The 20,107-nt window shown below is 42.2% G+C and overlaps 1 protein-coding gene across 1 annotated transcript in view; it reads left to right on the top strand.

Moving 5' to 3' along the window:
• Window positions 1-20,107, top strand: part of ATP8A2 (ATPase phospholipid transporting 8A2) — a 197,383-nt gene that overhangs the window by 44,668 nt on the left and 132,608 nt on the right. The window contains exons 13-14 of the mRNA XM_044283455.1: window positions 7,967-8,055; window positions 12,394-12,438. Of these exons, the coding sequence (XP_044139390.1) occupies window positions 7,967-8,055; window positions 12,394-12,438 (134 nt within the window). The remainder of the gene's footprint in view (window positions 1-7,966; window positions 8,056-12,393; window positions 12,439-20,107) is intronic.

Here is a 20,107-nt window from a genome sequence, read left to right as displayed (position 1 = left end):
CAACCTCAATCCCAAAGAATCTAAGGCAGTAAAAAGCCTACATGAAAACACCTCAATAGTGATCCGTAATGCCGACAAGGGTGGAGGCGTGGTCATCCAGAATAGAGATGACTACGTCAAAGAAGCTCTCCACATTCTGTCGGATACTGATTATTATCTTCCTCTAGACAAAGACCCGTCTGGGGAACATAGGGTTGCTTTGAGGACCTTGATTGACTCAGCAAAACACATACTGAGTAAAAAAGAACAAGAATACATTCTTAAAACAGACTCAGTAATGGCACTTTTTTACCATCTACCGAAAATCCATAAGGATGTCCAGAACCCTCCGGGCCGCCCCATCATATCTGGGATATCCTCTTTGACTTGCAATTTGTCCCATTATGTGGACATCTTGCTACAGAAATATGTCATTCAATTACCTTCCTATTTGAAAGATTCCACTTCTTTAATAACTACACTCAAAGGAATCACATGGAAGGATACATATTCGTGGATAGCCCTTGATGTTGCGGCCCTTTATTCAAATATTAATCATGAATTGGGAATAAAATGTGTCGATTCTTTTCTTGGTAAAGATCCTTTTTTACCTGTTGATCAGAAGTCGTTTATACTGAAATCTATTCAATTTATCCTGACACACAATACATTTTCTTTTGGTGAACAATTATACCTCCAGTCCAAAGGTACCGCAATGGGTACGCGTTTCGCGCCCAGCTTTGCGAACCTTTTCATGGGAGCGTTTGAAGACCAATACATTTATAAGTTCACCAAGTGGTCGGATAATATTGTATTATATCGTCGTTATATAGACGACCTGTTTTTCATATGGGATGGAGATTCTGATTCCATTAGGGATTTCATCCAACACTTGAATTCCTCTGATTGGGGTATCACTCTATCTGGGACACATGACTGTTCAAGAATTGAATTCTTGGACTTAGAAATGAATGCTGTTGGTGATGAAATTGTAACACGTACGTTCTTCAAAAAGGTTGATTGTAACAGTTATCTTGAGTATTCTAGTCTCCATTTCAAGAAATGGAAGACAAACATCCCCTTTAGCCAATTTAAGAGATTAAGGAGGAACTGTTCGCTAACTAGGGACTTTATCTCACAAAGTGAGATTATTCGCAAAAGATTTCAGAGAAAAGGTTATCCTCATGGAGTCATTGAGGCGGCTTATAATCGAGCCAAGGCTCTCACACAAGAAAATTGCCTATCAGTTAGCCAGAAAGATCAGGCAAAGGATAAACAGCAAAATAATAAATGGGGTGCCAACTTTATCACTACCTATAGTAGTAATCATAAGGATGTGAGGAATATTCTTTCCAAATATTGGCATATTATCAAAAAAGACCCATATATAGGCAAATCTTTACCAAGCCACCCACCCCTAACTTTCAGGAGAGCTAAAACCTTAAAAAACCCGTTAGCACCCAGCAAGCTACAAAAATTCCATCACAAAGCAGCTGGGCCAAATATCAGTTCATTTATACCATCTAGACCAGTGGGTAGTACTAAATGCAGACATCCTAAATGTCTATGTTGCCTCTCCATACAAAATTCCATTTCTTTTCGTAGTAACACTACCGGGGAAATTTTTAATATTAAGCAACCAATGGACTGTGGGTCAAATAATGTAATCTACGTGCTGGAATGCCAATGTGGATTACAGTACGTTGGTCGCACCACACAGACATTACGGAACAGGTTGAACAAACATCGTTCAAACACTAAGAAGAAATTCATGCAGCACAGTGTATCAAGACATATTACGGATAAACATCAGGGTCTTTTTTCAAACATTTCCGTTATACCTATAGAGAAAATTCATGCCGACACCCGGAACATTACACAAACAATTAAAAGACGTGAAATGTTCTGGATTTATAAACTTAATAGCCTGAGCCCCCAGGGCTTAAATGAGGCATTTGAAATCAATCTATAAATTGATGATATTCCTTTACTAATGGAAAGGAAAATATGAAAAATAGATTTTTTCTCTTTTAGACCCCAACTATATAATCATTGTCTTTGAATCCTCTTCTTTCTCTTTTCCTTGTTGATAAATCAATTAGGTTGACAATTACATCACCAATATGACAGATTTTGGTGATGTTTGTCAATCATCAGGTACTTCGGGATGGTGGCGGCATGCGTGCACTTTTATTAACTGCACGCATGCACCCACCCATATCCCCTAAATTCTGCATTATTAATGGTAATTCATTATGTGGTTGGTTCAAATCCCACATTTTTTTACATTTTTTTACATTTATTTTTCATTTTCCTTTTTATCTTCATTTTATCATCATTATTATCCCTTTTATTAGAAAGATTGTCTTATTCAATAATCCAATAAGTGGCTAAAAGCATTTAATTCATTTTTTATAAAAAATGTGCACACAGTGCACTTTTATATATATATTTTTATCTTCCCTTTTTTTTTTTTTTTTTTTTTTTAAATCTCCCTCTTTTTAAAAAAAATCTCTTTTTTAGGTTATATCATGCCACTTTGGTACACATGTACTTCACATGTAATTGAAATATTCTTTGTAATAATCTTTTTCTCAGGAATCCCATTATTGTACTTGTAAGGTATCATCATATGTATATGATTTTCCTAGTATACGTCCTCTTCTCCTTTTTTATTTCTGTAAATGTTTTTACAAATGTTTTTGTTGTTTGTTGTTTGTTTTTTGTTTTGTGTTTTGTTTTTTGTTATATTACAACAGCTTTTAGGTGAGAGCGCCCTCTGCTATATATAAAAATGATATATATATAAAACTGATTTTTATAAGATCCTACCCGATTATGCGATGTCAGGTCGCAAAAGCGCAAGTCAGATGGCTCTCTCACCATTCAAGCGTACTTGCAACTAGGCAACGGCTCTCACATGATCGGATCTACCCATGTGATGCGGGCCACGTGACGTCAGGCCGAGTGACGTGAGCCAACTTCCTTACAGAGGACGGCCCTTTCACTATCGATACTACTCTGTAGCTAAGCAACGGTTCTCACGTGACTAGGATCCGCTCATGTGACACAGGTCCTAGACTCCTGATAGGATTTAATCATCATCTTGCGTGATTGGAAACCTGTGATGTGCTTGTTATTGCACACTTTATAAGGTCGGCCCCCATATGGGCGTACTTTTTTGAGATCTTTTATAAAGCGGACGTTTTCCAGTGTGCTTTTTCTGCTTCATATAATATAAATGTGTTTAGAATGTGCACATCGGCGGCCCATCATGAGAGCCTGCTGATATGCACATTATATTTGCTACTATTCATTTAAGCAACACCCAAATTTCCTCCCCTTTTGACCTTGTGACCTCCTTAGGGCGGTATGTTTGTAAGTATAAATATGTGTAGCTTTGTGCTGTTACCCTTGTGCAGCTGTTTGTACCTGATGAAGGGGAGTGATTCCCCGAAACGCGTTGTATCGCTGCAATAAAAGATTCCTTCCTGATCCTGGTGACTGGCTGACGGTAATTTGCGCCGTGGGACGTGCTTTTGTTCTCCTTTTGGTGGGTTGGTTAGGGCAGTGGTGGGTGTTGTGTGCTCCTGAGTAATATGGTGAAGTCTTGGTCCCAGTGGCCGTGGCTGACAGGAGCGGTGTACACCCCGAAAAAATGCGGATTGGATGCGGACCAAAAATACGGTTGTGTGAATGGGGTCTTAGACTGAGACATTAGGCCTTAGATATTGTACATATGTGTGAACTGGACGTGGTCAGAACAAGTTATAGTCTGTGAATGGAAACCATTTTAGTTAATTCACGACAAGCCTATATATCCATTCACATGTCCGCAAGTGTTTTGCGGATCCGCAAAATACGGACACCGGCCATGTACGTTCCGCATTTTGGCCGTTCCTATAATAGAAATGCCTTTTCTTGTCCGTTGCTGCGGACAAGAATACGGCATGTTCTATTTTTTTGCGGGGCCGCGGAACGGAAGTGCGGATGCGGACAGCACACAGTGTGCTGTCCGCATCTTTTGCGGCCCCATTGAAAATGAATGGGTCCGCACCCATATGCAGACATGTGAATGGGCCCTAATGGTGAGTAAATGAAACACAAAGTAGAAGTGGCTTAGTTGCCCATGGCAACCAATCAGATTCCACCTTTCATTTTCCAAAGGTGCTGTCAAAAATGAAAGGTGGAATCTAATTGGTTGCTATGGGCAACTAAGCCAGTTCTACTTTACACCAGTTTGATAATTGACGTTCAAATCATAACTCATTTACACTCTAGGAATATGAAAAAAGTAGTAAGTTTATTCCCCTGAATCCGTAAAAACACAACGTTTCAGCTCCTCTTCGCAGCTTTTTTCAAGCACATTGTGATACACATCTGAAACAGATTCTGTTGCACGCCATGTTGCAGCAGAATCTGCGGCTTCTTCTCCGCTTACTCCAGGTCTAAAAAAGTGGGCGTAGCGTGGGCTGGGTAGAGGACCACCAGGCCTGTCTCATTCATCATTTTCTATGCCTGGTTTAGGCCTCCTGCACACGAACGTGTGCGCCCCGTGGCCATGCTGTGGCCTGCAAATTGCAGGCCGCAATGCACGAACACCGACCGTGTGGCAGCCGCAGCGGATCGCGGACCCATTCACTTTAATGGGTCCGCGATCCACCCGATCCATCTTTTTGCGGAACGGAAGTACGGGACGAAACCCCACAGAAGCACTCCGTAGTGCTTCCGTAGGGTTCCGTTCCGTGCTTCGATTCCGCATCTCCGGATTTGCGGACCCATTGAAGTGAAATCAGCCTGGTAAGGAGCCCAAGGGGCTGCACTAACCATTCTGGAGCCCAGCCACGGCCCACCGTGAAGGAGCCCAGCACCGCCTGTATCCAGCAATCTTCTCCTTGCTCACAAAGTCAGATCGCCGTAATCTCGCGGTGCGCGAGCTCGCGCATGCGCAGTTCCTTCCCTGAAGCTGATACCAGCACAGTGAAGGAACACTATGCCAGCACTGTGCATCGCGAGATTACGGCGATCTGACTTTCTGAGCAAGGAGGAGATTGCTGGATACAGGCGGTGCTGGGCTCCTTCACAGGGGGACGTGGCTGGACACCAGAACGGTTAGTGCAGCCCCTTGGGCTCCTTACCAGGCTCATTTACATATATATAAAATCTTTTTTTACACTCAATAAAACCACTCAGAGATATGGGACAGGTATATTGCGGACATGCTAGCGGCGATCTAGCCGTGCATGTCCGCATCTCTATAGGGTAAAAAGAGGTGACAGAATCCCTTTAATTCATCATGGATAGACTAAGTAAAAAAAAACAAAAAAACGCACCAGACAATCATACCACAGTGCAGATAATAGGTTACTATACTAATTATGCAAATAACATCTTAGTAAGCGTACTAACTAGTTATTTGTATGGTAGCATGCTATTTCACAAAAAGTCACTTTTTAGGGCTTACGCCGTTCCCCTCACTCATCCTCTGTGTGCATCGGGCGCCTCACCCTAGGGCCCTCTATAAATCACGTCCCAGGTGCAGGAAAGGCCGAGTGATATGTTGCGGCCTAAAATTTATTTTTATGCATGTCACGGTGCTCCTACCTGGACACGGCTGGACCCCAGGCTTTGGCTCCGAAGCAATAAATAGGGGAATTAATTGAGGGATAAAAGAATAACTTGAGTCCAGACCTTGAGATGAAGTTCAATGGCAGCTTTACTTTACATAAACCTTCTCCAAAACGGTTTACGGGCTTTGTCTTGGTTCCAGCAGGTTTTAGCATGAAACTAGCAGACAAACTCCACTCTGCTATATCTGTTTCTCTCTGACTCTGCTGTACTGACAGGCTGGCTGTATAACTTAGCTTCTCCCATATGCTGCACTTCTTCTCTTTGTAGTCTGACTCTATGTTATGCCAGGGAACTTTCTTCCTGGCTCCTGAGGCTTCAAGCTTTGGCCTCCATGGCCAGCAGAGCTTAAGGTGCTCTGGCTGGTGTGGGCACGCCTGGCAGAGACGTGCCCCTGCACACCCTTCCCCTAGCTGGGGGTAAGGGTGCATTCACATCACCGTTTAGCTTTCCATTCTTCTGATCCGTCAGAAGAAGAGAGAGAAAAAAAAAAAACAGGATCCAGTAAAGAAACGGATCCTGTTGCATCAGTTGTCATCCATTTGAGCCATTTCTGTCTGAGATCCGTTTCTTACATGGGAAAAAACTGCATGCAGTACTTTTGTTTCCACGGATCTCAGGGTATTTTCACACTAGCGTTATTCTTTTCCGATCAGTTTTATCCCCATGCATTTTGAATGGAGAGCAATCTGCTCAGGATGCATCACGATGTCTTCAGTTCAGTCTTTTTGACTTTTCAGGACAGAGATAATACAGCAGCATGCTGCGGTTTTATCTCCGTCCCAAATTTTTTCCCATTGACATGCATTAATGCCGGATCCGGCCCAGAGTGTTCCGGCAAAATGGATCCAGCATTGCAGTCTGCGCATGCTCAGACCGCAAAAAATGTGGAAAATAAAAATTCCGAATGACACCGGAGAGACGGATCCGGCATTTCAATGCATTAGTCATACGGATCAGGATCCTGATCCGTCTGACAAATGCCATCACTTTGCATGCGTTTTGACGGATCCGGCAGGTAGTTCTGGCGACGGAACTGCCTGCCGGAATCCTCTGCCGCAAGTGTGAAAGTCCCCTCAGACAGAAATGGCTCAAACGGATGACAACTGATGCAACAGGATCTGTTTTTTTACCATCTCGCTCTTCTGCTGATGGTTTAAAAGAACGGAAAGCTAACGGTGATGTGAATGCATCCTAAGCTAGACTGACCAGAACTTCTGCCCCACCCTTCCTGCAGGAAGTAGGACAAGCCCACTTCTCTCCAGAGGGGGGTTAGAATGGAATGGTAAGTTCCATTCTAGCTAAGTACAGCTCTGCCGTGTTTGCTGCCACCTGCTGGTAAACCAGGCACATTAGGCTACTTTCATACCTGCGTTCGGTGCGGATCCATCTTGTATCTGCACAGACGGATCCGCACCGATTATGCAAACACTTGTATCCATTCAAAACGGATCCGTCCTGACTTACATTGAAAGTCAATGGGGGACGGATCAGTTTTCAGTTGCACCATATTGTGTCAGTGAAAACTGATCCGTCCCCATTGACTTACATTGTGTGTCAGGACGGTTTGGCTCCGCATCGTCAGGCGAACATCAAAACGCTGCAAGCAGCATCTTGGTGTCCGCCTCCAGAGCGGAATGGAGGCGCAACGGAGCCAAACTGATGCATTCTAAGCGGATCCTTATCCATTCAGAATGCATTGGGGCTAAACTGATCCGTTTTGGACCGCTTGTGAGAGCCCTGAACGGATCTCACAAACGGAAAGCCAAAACGCGAGTGTGAAAGTAGCCTTACATGAACATAACAGTTGCAAACAGATTAGGAATGCACAGTGCATAGGACCTGGACAGAATTACATAAGATGACGTTAGCAGGGTGCAGGAGTGGTAACCTCACTCTGGGGTGTTACATGTGTGTAAATATATAAATCGACATAGTCCAAATGGAAATGCAGTCCATAGTCACTGTAAAAATGGCAAGTGAAAGTGCTGCCATCAACTGGCGGAAAAGCAGTATGGCAATTGTCATTAACAAAATGTACAAATATTTCTACCCTATTAGTTCTCATCGGTGCAGGATATAAAAACTGATTTTTTTGACTCTATGGGGTAAACGGAGAGAATAACTGCAATGGGATGGATGCAACCAGAAAGCCCCCCACTGACTGAAAAAGACGATTATTCCCAGTTTAAGATGGTCCCAGATATGTATCCAAGCAGTTCCAACTTAAAATTTTACGATTACAATTTAAAACATTTCCTTACCTAGTTGGATGCAGCCAGTGCAGGATTTAGATTCTAGATTTCTCAAATTGTAACAGATTTTACATTATCTGATCAATTTCTTCTTGCTTCTGTAGGTTAAGTACTTGTTCTCTGACAAAACCGGAACATTAACTTGCAATGTAATGCACTTTAAGAAATGCAGCATTGGTGGTAACACCTATGGGTAAGTGTCAGCACACAATAAACACAATACCGTCACGTGTCCTTACAGAATATGACCCTGAACGGACACAGACAAAGGCCTCATGCCCACGACCGTTGTTGTGGTCCGCATCCGAGCCGCATTTTTTGCGGCTCGGGTGCAGACCCATTCACTTCAATGGGGCTGCAAAAGATGCTCCGTTCCGTGGCCCTGCAAAAAAAATATAGCATGTCCTATTCTTGTCCGTTTTGCGGACAAGAATAGTAATTTCTCCAACGGTCGTGTGCATGAGGCCAAAAAATAAGTTTGTGTGCGTGAGCCCTTAGAAAACAGATGGCAGTGAAAGTGATTGCAGGATCAGACTATAAGTTAATATATGCATATATGTAAGATTTTTATTACTTAATTTTTGATGCATTGGAGCAATGAAAATAAAATATGAAAGTTGAATTTTTACTTTAAGATGCACCAAATATCCCATTAAACTGTATGAATATCTGTGGTGATGTGGTCAGTTAGGCCAGTTAGGCCTCTTGCACACAAACATATTTTCATTCCGCTTACATTCCGTTTTTTTTGCGGACCGTATACGGAACCAATCATTTCAATGGGTCCGCAAAAAATTGAAGGTACTCCGTGTGCATTTAGTTTCCCTATTTCTGTATTACGGACAAGGATAGGACTGTTCTATTAGGGGCCATCTGTTCCGTAAAATACGGAATGCATACAGATGTCATCCCTATTTTTTGCGGATCCGTTTTTTGCGGACTGCAAAATACATAGTCGTGTGCAAGAGGCCTTAGGTTAGGGCTGCATGTCGACTTTGGTTGCCTGACATGAAGCTCGCACTGTCACACACCACTTGCCTTGCTAAATACACTCATCCACATTGAAATTGAAACGCCAAGAAGGGCGAGCTATAAGTAGCAGGCGTTGCTAAGATCTGCAAATTATCAACTTTTCAAGCACCTAGCTCCAATCTGTGGTATGTGGGAGGGGCATAAAAGACATATTGAAAGGAAACTTTTTTTGCCACCATAAACCTTTAAAAATCGGATCAAGTCATGTGCAATGTCTCCTGGTTATCAAAGTGCCAGTTATTATCGCCACTTCTCACAAACTGTGAGGGACAGAATGCTTGAACTGAGAGAGCTTGGTCTATCATTCTACGCGCCTAGTCCTAGATGTCAGCTCTGTTCAGTGGCGTGTCAGCATGTCCTGGTGGTTGGGTGAACAACTACAAACTGGAAAGACAGCAAGAGGTACACAGAGGCCAACATATGCATGGACGGAGCGTCTGATTAGAAGAATGGTGCATAGTGATCCATTTTATAAACTGGTCGTCACATCTCAAGTAGGGTTGACACCTGGCCAATATTCCACCAGCATAGCCGATATTTTTTCCAGAAAGTCTGACAAGGTCCCTGATCACTGGCTGCCACTGTTGGAAGCTGCCATGCTCCTCACAGTGTAAGATGACTGCTTGATGAGCCCGGCTCACACATAACCAAGCCACACAGCCAGTGACGTCACTGGGCTCTGACCTAGATCCACCAATCCAGAGCTGGGGGGTGTATGGGAGTCATCACTGACCTTGTGTATAGATAAGACAGGGTCCACCATTCACAATAGGTGATTGTCAGAGCTTCTCTTTCCTTGTACAATGACCTCAGCACAGATCACAGAGCGCAGCCTAGAAAACTCACCCATAGAAGTCAGTGAGGTCCCCACCAGACCATTGTGTCTATGGACCATGAAATCCTGTGTACATGAGGTTCTGAAAGAAGAAGAAAGAAGACAATGCCGGCTGCGCGAACAAGCGGATGAGGTGAGTTAATATATATTTTTTTAAACCCCTAAAGCCACATTTTAGTAAGCATTTTGTATTCAGAATGCTATTATTTTCCCTTATAACCATGTTATAAGGGAAAATAATACAGTAAATTGACTTTTATCAATATACTTACATCGTCTCCTAGCAACCATGTGTGAAAATCGAACCGCATCCGCACTTGCATGCGAATGCTTGCGATTTTCACGCAGACCCATTCACTTCTATGGGGCCTGCGTAGCATGAAAAACGCAGTGTATAGAACATGCTGCGATTTTCATGCAACGCACAAGTGATGCGTGAAAATCACCGCTCATGTACACAGCCCCATTGAAGTGAATGGGTCCGGATTCAGTGCGGGTGCAATGCGTTCACCTCACACATTGCACCCGTGCGGAAATCTCGCCCGTGTGAAAGGGGCCTTAGTAGTGTAAATTCACATGCAGCATATTTGCTGCTACTTTTCCACACATCTGATTGAGGCTTGCAGATATCTATATGCTTGCCTTCAAAACAACCCCATTCAGGTATATAAAGCAGATTTTCAGATGCAGAAATGTCAGCAACAAGTCTGCCATGTGTGAATATGCCCTTGAGCTGGCCATACACATTAGATTAATGTTGGCGGAACCGGCTGACTTTGCCCACAGGTATGGGATTGAGCAGCTGGAATTTAACATGCCTGATCCTTTTGTTTCTGCTGCAGCTTACAGTACATCCTTCTCCCTATTCAGAACACATGCATGCTTGGCAGAACCAAGGGTACGTGTGTGAGGAAGATAGGAGGAACAGCTGTCAGCTGTATGTGTATGTCCAGCCTTAGAACTGAGCTATTAGGTCACATAATTAACTTATGAACCAATATAAACCAATTCCATGCAGCAGCCAGCAGCTTTTGCTTTTGATGTGAAGGGAGTAAAGCATCCCATCCTTTTTTTTGTACTCAGATTGTCCAAACTAAGGCCTAGTTCACACGACCGTATGGCTTTTTCAGTGTTTTGCGGTCCGTTTTTCACGGATCAGTTTTTCAGTTTTTTGTTTCCGTTTCTGTTCTCTTTTTCCGTTCCGTTTTTCCATATGCCATGTACGGTATACAGTAATTACATAGAAAAAATTGGTCTGGGCATAACATTTTCAATAGATGGTTCAGAAAAAGCGGAACGGATATGGAAGACATATGGATGCATTTCCGTATGTGTTCCGTTTTTTTTGCGGACCCATTGACTTGAATGGAGCCATGGAACGTGATTTGCGGCCAAATATAGGACATGTTCTATCTTTCAACGGAACGGAAAAACGGAAATACGGAAACGGAATGCATACGGAGTACATTCCTTTTTTTTTTGCAGAACCATTGAAATGAATGGTTCCGTATACGGACCGTATACGGAACACAAAAAAAACGGCCCGTACACTCGCAAAAAAAACGTTTGTGTGAACTAGGCCTAAATGGAATTTTAGTGAAAAAAATTTATTTTGTTTTTTTTAAAGGTGCAAACCTCAAAATATGATCAAAACATTGGCTCAAATATGTAAAACCATGTCCCCAACACTTCTCCCCTTTTTTTACCTGTGTAAATGTGGCCGGTATTTTGTGCTGGGAAAGGCGACCCAAGCCTAGGGCAGCAAACAGTGTCTAGACAAACCATCAGAAGACATTTGCACGACATTGGTCTATGAGCACCAGCTACAGGTTTTCCATTCATCTCATCCCAATGCTCTCAAAGGCTGTCATGGTCGACAGCAAGATGGCAATAGAGGCTGGAATGGAGGTCTATCCTCTTCAGAGATGAGTCCTGCTTTTGTCTCATACACAATCATAAATAAAAATTGGTCTTGAGACCATGTGGGCAACACCAAGAAGAGGCCTTCATAAGGAACCACACAGCGGTCCTACTCCTTCGCCTAAGGTGTGGCATAATTTACAGTAGCCGTACACAGGTACACTGACAGCTCGACATTACATTGATTTAGTTGTGAAAGCAGTGGTATGGCCATTTCTTGAAAGTGTCCCAGGAGCTATTTTTCAACAGGACAATGCCAGGCTTGTGCTACTAAATCTGGTCGGCAATTGCAAAGGGAGATGCCAGCAGTGGATCTTGATGATCTGCGTGCCCAAGTGCACACAGCATGGAAGAATATTCCTCAAAGACAACCATTAATAACCTCGCTGATAGTATGCCAAGGCGTGGAATTGTGTGTATTTCTGCTTGTGGCGCTTATACACTATACTGAGTAAATCGAGATGTTTTAAATATTTTGTTTCCATTTTTTTATCATTTGCATATCATTAGCATGTCTATCGATCCTGAGATTTCCATAATTTCACAACTTTTCCTTCTTGGTGTTGCAATTTTAATGTCGAGGAATGTATGTCCAGCAGAAATTGATTGTACTGCTTCTGGTCACATGAATTGTTAGAAAACTCTGAATGATCAGGTTTCTGATTAAAGCAATTTATTGAAAATGATGTATGAAACTTTTCTTTGTGTGTTTTACCTTTTTTCTTGTTTTCACATAACTGTAAGACACTTTCCAGAATTTGAGAGAGAGCGCTCCTCTGAAGATTTCAGGTAATTAATTTTATTTAATTTCATTTGCTAATACACAGACTTTGTAGCTATCGGGTATAATTCCGGCATAATTGATATGAACTTAAATAAAATCTAGATCCTTTTATCATCATGTTTGTTTAAGACAGAGCTCCAAATCCCCTACATAAGCATGTAATTTTAAAGATAATATGCTGGGTACCTGCAGCCACCACTAGGGGGACCTTGAGAGCTTACAGAAGGCTGTGGATGTATTGAGTACAATCTATAAGCAGTATACAGTAAGCTCCTAAGCTCCCTCTAGTGGTGGCTACAGTTAGCTTCTGACGGGAAATGACCGAGCAGACCTTTCCTGGCATTCCCAGCATGTGAATCTCGGAAAAGAAGGGCAGCTTGGACCAGCAGTAGTCCCATTTTTTGTAACATGTTTTTCCTAGGAAAGCCTCTTTAAATCTATGTTTATGTAGCTGATTTGGAGTTCTGTATCAGAAAAATAAAGCTCCATCCACTATAAGGGGGTTACCACAGACAAAAGCCTAAAAAATACCTGACTTGCTCAGTTTTTTTGTAGCCTTTTTGCCCATAATAATGTAGAAAATACAGAAAGACTGTACTTCCCTGTAATTATCATTTTCTCTGTAGAGAGGTAGGGGGAAAATACATAAAAAAAAAAAAACAGCATTAAAAATACAACACACGCTGGCACATGCATATTTTCAAACAGGAAAAAAAAGACAGTGGATGTCTTCGGGAGAAAAACTCCAGACAAGGAGGGAAAAAGACCCAGAGCATACTGCGAGTGACCCAAAAAATGCAACTCAAGGGTAAAAAAAGCCACTGCAAAAAAAACTCCAGTTTGTCCTACATTATAGACTTCAATTTAACATCTGGAGCTGGTATTCTTTACCTAAAAATACTGCAAAAACAATGCCGGAAAAAAAACACAAAAACACTTAAAAATGCCCAAAAACCTATGTGTGACACCAGCCTAATATTAAAGGGCATCTGTGAGCAGTTTTGTACCTAGGACACTGGCTGACCTGTTACATGTGCACTTGGCAGCTGAAGGCATCTGTGTTGGTCCCATGTTCATATGTGCAATCTGCAGGAAACTACTGTACAACTCCTAGCATATATTGACAGCCAGCACTCTGGGAAGAACCCCAGGTTGCAGATCCCTGTTGTACGGTTTTAGCCTACAGGAACTGCTCGCCAGTCCTATGAAGACTTCTGAGGCGAACGTGATCCTTTGTCATAATTTCTGGACTGAAAATCCTGCCGTTAGACAACCTCGTTTCTTCCATTTCCAATGAGCCACTTTGCTAGATTTCCGAAGCTCTGACTATTTGATGTGTTTGCATAGCAGGACTGCTTTCATCTGGGTATTTATTCTTCTCACACAATTATTTTTCCCCTTAATCCAATGCCAGAGTGTATAACAGAGGGGCGTCTTGTAGGACTCCTGGCAGAAGGACACTCCCTGTTTCTGGCCTGGTTATACAAGGACCTGCCTTGAGAAGAACTGGGAAAAACGTAAACTGCCTTAAAGTTTCATTGAATTTTTTTTTCCCTTTTCATTTTCCTGTTTGGTAATTATGCTTCCTATGCAAGTGCCAGCTTTTATCACTGCACTACATGAAAAATAATCTATGGGGGAACAAATGGCAGAATTCTTCTAACTGTTGCCGCTGGCCATTTACTAGTGCTTATGTAATTGTGAAACGCGTAAGCGCCGCTCATTAATGCTGAACACAGAGCCGTTCCTGGCAAATTCTCCTGGTTCTGAACATTGGCCACACTGTCATTAGTGGTCAGCAGGCCCATAGTTAGCAAAATTTGGCTGCAAATCTTCCATTTAGCCCGTGCCAAGGCTTCTTCTTTCAAAGCTGAAAGGTTTATACTGTGTAGTATTTCTTAGCAGTCTCTCAATCCACTCGAGGCTTCGCAGAGCAGCGTGTTTGACTTCCTCTCTCCTCATTGACATACTGTATGTATACGTTATTCTCCATGGCCAGATGCAGGGGAAAGTCATCATGGAGAGACCCCAATGATGTCCACTGATGAGGTGTTTGTCTTCTTTTAGGTTTATTTAAAGGTTCCCACATACTAATTCGTTTTGGGCAAATCCCTCTCCAGCAATTGAATGCTTTGGCTGAACGCTCAGGCGTTAGTGTCCTATGCCTCGTCATCTGTCACCTCTCTTGAAATATTTGTTTTAGTAAATGCTTGCATTCTCCATGTACCGACAATTATAAAGCATTTTTACACATACAGTCAGGTCCATAAATATTGGGACACCGACACAATTCTAACATTTTTGGCTCTATACATCACCACAATGGATGTGAAATGAAATGTACAAGATGTGCTGTAACTGCAGACTGTCAGCTGTAATTTGAGGGTATTTACATCCAAATCAGGTGAACGGTGAAGGAATTACAACAGTTTGCATATGTGCCTCCCACTTGTTAGGGGATCAAAAGTAATGGGACAATTGGCTTCTCAGCTGTTCCATGGCCAGGTGTGTGTTATTCCCTCATTATCCCAATTACAAGGAGCAGATAAAAGGTCCAGAGTTCATTTCCAGTGCGCTATTTGCATGTGGAATCTGTTGCTGTCAACTCTCAAGATGAGATCCAAAGAGCTGTCAATATCAGTGAAGCAAGCCATCATTAGGCTGAAAAAACACAACAAACCCATCAGAGAGATAGCAAAAACATTAGGCGTGGCCAAAACAACTGTTTGGAACATTCTTAACCCCTTCCCGACCTTTAACGTACTGTTACGTCATGGGAACCACTGAGTTCCCGCAATTTGACGTAATAGAACGTCATAGTGATCGTGCGGGCACCGGAGCGGTGCGCGCACGATCACTGCAGGGGCCCCGCAGTCCGTGGTAGCCGGGCCCCTGCTGTATCCGCCGGCATCTCTGTGAAAGCCGGCGGATTAACCCCTTCTATGCCGCGGTCCGCGCTGACCACGACATAGAAGAGGTTTGTGTCAGGTGAACGATCGCATCGAGTCCCCGCACTGCTGTGGCGGGGACCCGATGCGACACAAGGCAGCCCGATGCCATGCAGAGGCTGCCCAATGCCTCGCACGGCATCGGGAACTGCCTTCTACGGGAGCCGAGGAGATCCCGCCTCAGGCCCGTCTCCTAGGCAACCTGTTAGTGTATGACTCAGTGTCATACGCTAAGAGGCAATGCATTACAATACAGATGTATTGTAATGCATTGCAGAGGGGATTAGACCCTCAAAAGTGAATGTCATAAATAAAGTAAAGTAAAAAAAAGTTAAAAAAATAAGGTTTTTTAATAAAATTAATAAAGCAATAAAATTAATAAAGTAAAAAAGAAAAAAAAACCTCCTGTTTCCCCTTATTTTATAATAAAAAACAGAAAAAGAAATCCAAACCCACACATATTAGGTATCGCCGCGTCCGTAATGACCGGCTCTATAAATATATCACATGATCCAGCCTGTCAGATAAACACCATAAAAAAATAAAAACTGTGTAAAAAAAAGTCATTTTTGTCACCTTACATCACAAAAAGTGCAACACAAAGCGATCAAAAAGGCATATGCCCCTCAAAATGGTATCAATAAAACAGTCACCTCATCCCACAATAAATGAGCCCCTACCTAAGACAATCGCCCAAGAAATAAAAAAACTATAGCTCTCAGAACATGGATGGAGACACTAAAACATAATTTTTTTTGTTTCAAAACTGCTATTATTGTGCTAAAGTGAAATACATAAAAAAAAATATAGATATTAGGTATTGCCACGTCCGTAACAAACAGCTCTATAAAAATATCATATGACCTAACCACTCAGGTGAAGACCGTAAAAAATAAAATAAAAAAAATGTGTAAAAAAAAAGCAATTCTTGTCACATTACATCACAAAAATCGCAACAGCAAGTGATCAAAAAGGCGTATGCCCCCCAAAATAGTACCAATCAGACCGTCACCTCATCCCGCAAGAAATGAGACCCTACCTAAGAGAATCGGTCAAAAAGTACAAAAACTATGGCTCTCAGACTATGGAGACACTAAAATATGATTATTTTTTTTACTACAAAACTGCTATTATTGTGCTAAAGTGAAAAAAATATATATACATATTAGGTATCGCCACATCCGTAACAAACAGCTCTATAAAATTATATCACATGACCTAACCACTTAGGTGAACACCGTAAAAAAATAAATAAAAATGTTTAAAAAAAAGGCTATTTTTGTCACATTACATCATAAAAATTGCAACAGCAAGTGATCAAAAAGGCGTATGCCCCCCAAAATAGTACATATCAGACCATCACCTCATCCTGCAAAAAAATTAGACCCTACCTGAGAGAATCGGTCAAAAAATATAAAAGCTATGGCTCTCAGACTAGGAGACACTAAAATATCATTATTTCGGTTTCAAATATGCTATTATTGTATAAAACTTAAATAAATAAGAAAAAGTAGACATATTAGGTATTGCAACATGCGTAACGATCTACTCTATAAAAAAAGTGACATGACCTAATCCCTCAGATAAACGCTGTAAAAATAAAAAATTAAAACGGTGCCTAAAACATAAATTTTTTTGTTACCTTGCCTCACAATAAACGTAATATAGAGCAATAAAAAATCATATGTACCCCAAAATAGTACCAATAAAACTGGCACCTTATCTCATAGTTTCCAAAATGTGGTCACTTTTTTGAGTTTCTAGGGGTGCATCAGGGGGGCTTCAAATGGGACATGGTGTCAAAAAACCAGTCCAGCAAAATCTGCCTTCCAAAAATCGTATGGCATTCCTTTTCTTCTGCGCCCTGTCGTGTGCCCGTACAGCAGGTTTACGACCACATATGGGGTGATTCTGTAAACTAAAGAATCAGAGCCATAAATATTGACTTTTGTTTGGCTGTTAACCCTTGCTTTGTAACTGGAAAAAAATTATTAAAATGGAAAATCTGCCAAAAATGTGAAATTTTGAAATTGTATCTCTATTTTCTATTAATTCTTGTGGAACACCTAAAGGGTTAACAAAGTTTATAAAATCAGTTTTGAATACCTTAAAGGGTGTAGTTTCTAGAATGGAGTCATTTTTGGGTGGTTTCTATTATGTAAGCCTCACAAAGTGACTTCAGACCTGAACTGGTCCTTTTAAAAGTTCGTTTTTGAAAATTTCTAAGAAATTTCAAGATTTACTTCTAAGACTTGTAACGTCCCCCGAAAATAAAATGTCATTCCCAAAATGATCCAAACATGAAGTAGACATATGGGAAATGTAAAGTAATAACTATTTTTGTAGGTATAAGGCTGGGTTCACACCTGAGCGTTTTACAGCGCGTTCCTACGCGCTGTAAAACGCTCAACAAGGAGAAACCAATGATTCCCTATGGGAATGGTTCACACTTGGGCGTTTTACAGCGCGTACGATCGCGCTGTAAAACGCCCGACGCTCCAAAAAGTACATGAGCGACTTTTGGGGCGTTTGTGGCCATAGGACAATGTAGTGAATCACACAAACGCGCGTCAAACGCGCGTTTACTATTACAAAACGCGCATAAAAATGCACGTCAAAAACGCGCGTAAAACGCGCGTTTGCGCAACGCTCAAGTGTGAACCCAGCCTTACTATGTATTATAGAAGTAGGGAAATTAAAACTTGGAAATTTTCAAATTTTTTTGACTCCATTTTACCAGTGTCATGAAGTACAATATGTGACGAAAAAACAATCTCAGAATGGCTTGGATAAGTCAAAGCGTTTTAAAGTTATCAACACATAAAATGACATATGTCAGATTTGCAAAAAATGGCCTGGGCAGGAAGGTGAAAACAGGCCCGGGGTTGAAGTAGTTAAAAAGAAGGAACGCATCGGTGAGCTCAGCAACAAGAAAAGACCCGGAAGACCACGGAAAACAACTGTGGTCGATGACCGAAGAATTCTTTCCCTGGTAAAGAAAACACCCTTCACAACAGTTGGCCAGATCAAGAACAGTCTCCAGGAGGCTAGGTGTGTGTGTGTGTCAAAGTCAACAATCAAGGGAAGACTTCACCAGAGTGAATACAAGGGTTCACCACAAGATGTAAACCATTTGTGAGCCTCACACAAACGACATCTAAAAAAGCCTTCACAGTTCTGGAACAACATCCTATGGACAGATGAGACCAAGATCAACTTGTACCAGAGGGATGGGAAGAGAAGAGTATGGAGAAGGAAAGGAACTGCTCATGATCCTAAGCATACCACCTCATCAGTGAAGCATGGTGGTGGTAGTGTCATGGCGTGGGCATGTATGGCTGCCAATGGAACTGGTTCTCTTGCATTTATTGATGATGTGACTGCTGACAAAAGCAGCAGGATGAATTCTGAAGTGTTTCGGGCAATATTATCTGCTCATATTCAGCCAAATGCTTCAGAACTCATTGGATGGCGCTTCACAGTGCAGATGGACAATGACCCAAAGCATACTGCAAAAGCAACCAAAGAGTTTTTTAAGGGAAAGAAGTGGAATGTTATGCAATGGCCAAGTCAATCACCGGACCCGAATCCGATTGAGCATACATTTCACTTGCTGAAGACAATACTGAAGGGAAAATGCCCCAAGAACAAGCAGGAACTGAAGACAGTTGCAGTAGAGGCCTGGCAGAGCATCACCAGGGGTGAAACCCAGCGTCTGGTGATGTCTATGCGTTCCAGACTTCAGGCTGTAATTGACTGCAAAGGATTTGCAACAAAGTATTAAAAAGTGAAAGTTTGATTTATGATTATTAGGTCCCATTACTTTTGGTCCCTTAACAAGTGGGAGGCACAGATGCAAACTGTTGTAATTCCTACACCGTTCACCTGATTTGGATGTAAATACCCTCAAACTAAGGGCTCTGCAGTCTGCATCGGGTCTTGGCACTCTTTCACGGAGCGGATGTCACGCACGGCATCCGCTCTTGTGAAACAGCCCTAAAGCTGACAGTCCGCAGTTAAAGCACATCTTGTTTGTTTCATTTCAAATCCATTGTGGTGGTGTATAGAGCCAAAAATGTTAGAATTGTGTCAATGTCCCAATATTTATGGACCTGACTGTAAGTCTATGTTGTACTATTCCTCTATTATTCCTACTAGACGGTTATGAATGAATTGCCAGCAGTCTGTGTTAAAGATCCATCTGGGTGTTAACAGCTGGGAGGAGTCACAGCACTGATTGGAGAATGTCAGACTGCTGGCAATTCATAAACTTCTAGTAGGAATAATAAAGGAATGACACAACATAGAGTTAGGATACGGCCACTTAGTCAGGTTTCCTGATGCGGGTTTGGAAGCCAATAATCAGGAATGAATTCAAGAAAGAGGAGAAGTCATATCCATCCTTATTTATGATCCACTCCTGATTTTGGCTTCCAAAACTGCATCAGGAATTGCATCAGGCCATACTCTTAGGCCTCTTTCACACGAACCTATTGGTTCCGTTCCGTGCATTGTGGGGACTGCAATTGGGGACGTTTTTGCGGAACGGAAGCACGGATCGGAACCCCTTGGAAGCACTCCGTAGTGCTTCGTGGGGTTCCGTTCCGTGCTTCCGTTCCGCACCGCATCTCCGGATTTGCGGGACCCATTCAAGTGGAAGGGTTCGCATCCGTGATGCAAAATGCACACGGCTAGTTCCCCGCAATACGGCCACGGGAGCACTACG

Source organism: Bufo gargarizans, chromosome 1, assembly GCF_014858855.1.
Source record: "Bufo gargarizans isolate SCDJY-AF-19 chromosome 1, ASM1485885v1, whole genome shotgun sequence".
In the NCBI taxonomy this organism is placed as follows: Eukaryota; Metazoa; Chordata; class Amphibia; order Anura; family Bufonidae; genus Bufo; species Bufo gargarizans.
The sequence above is the reverse complement of the archived record's forward strand: the minus strand, read 5'-3'. Positions and strand labels throughout refer to the sequence as shown.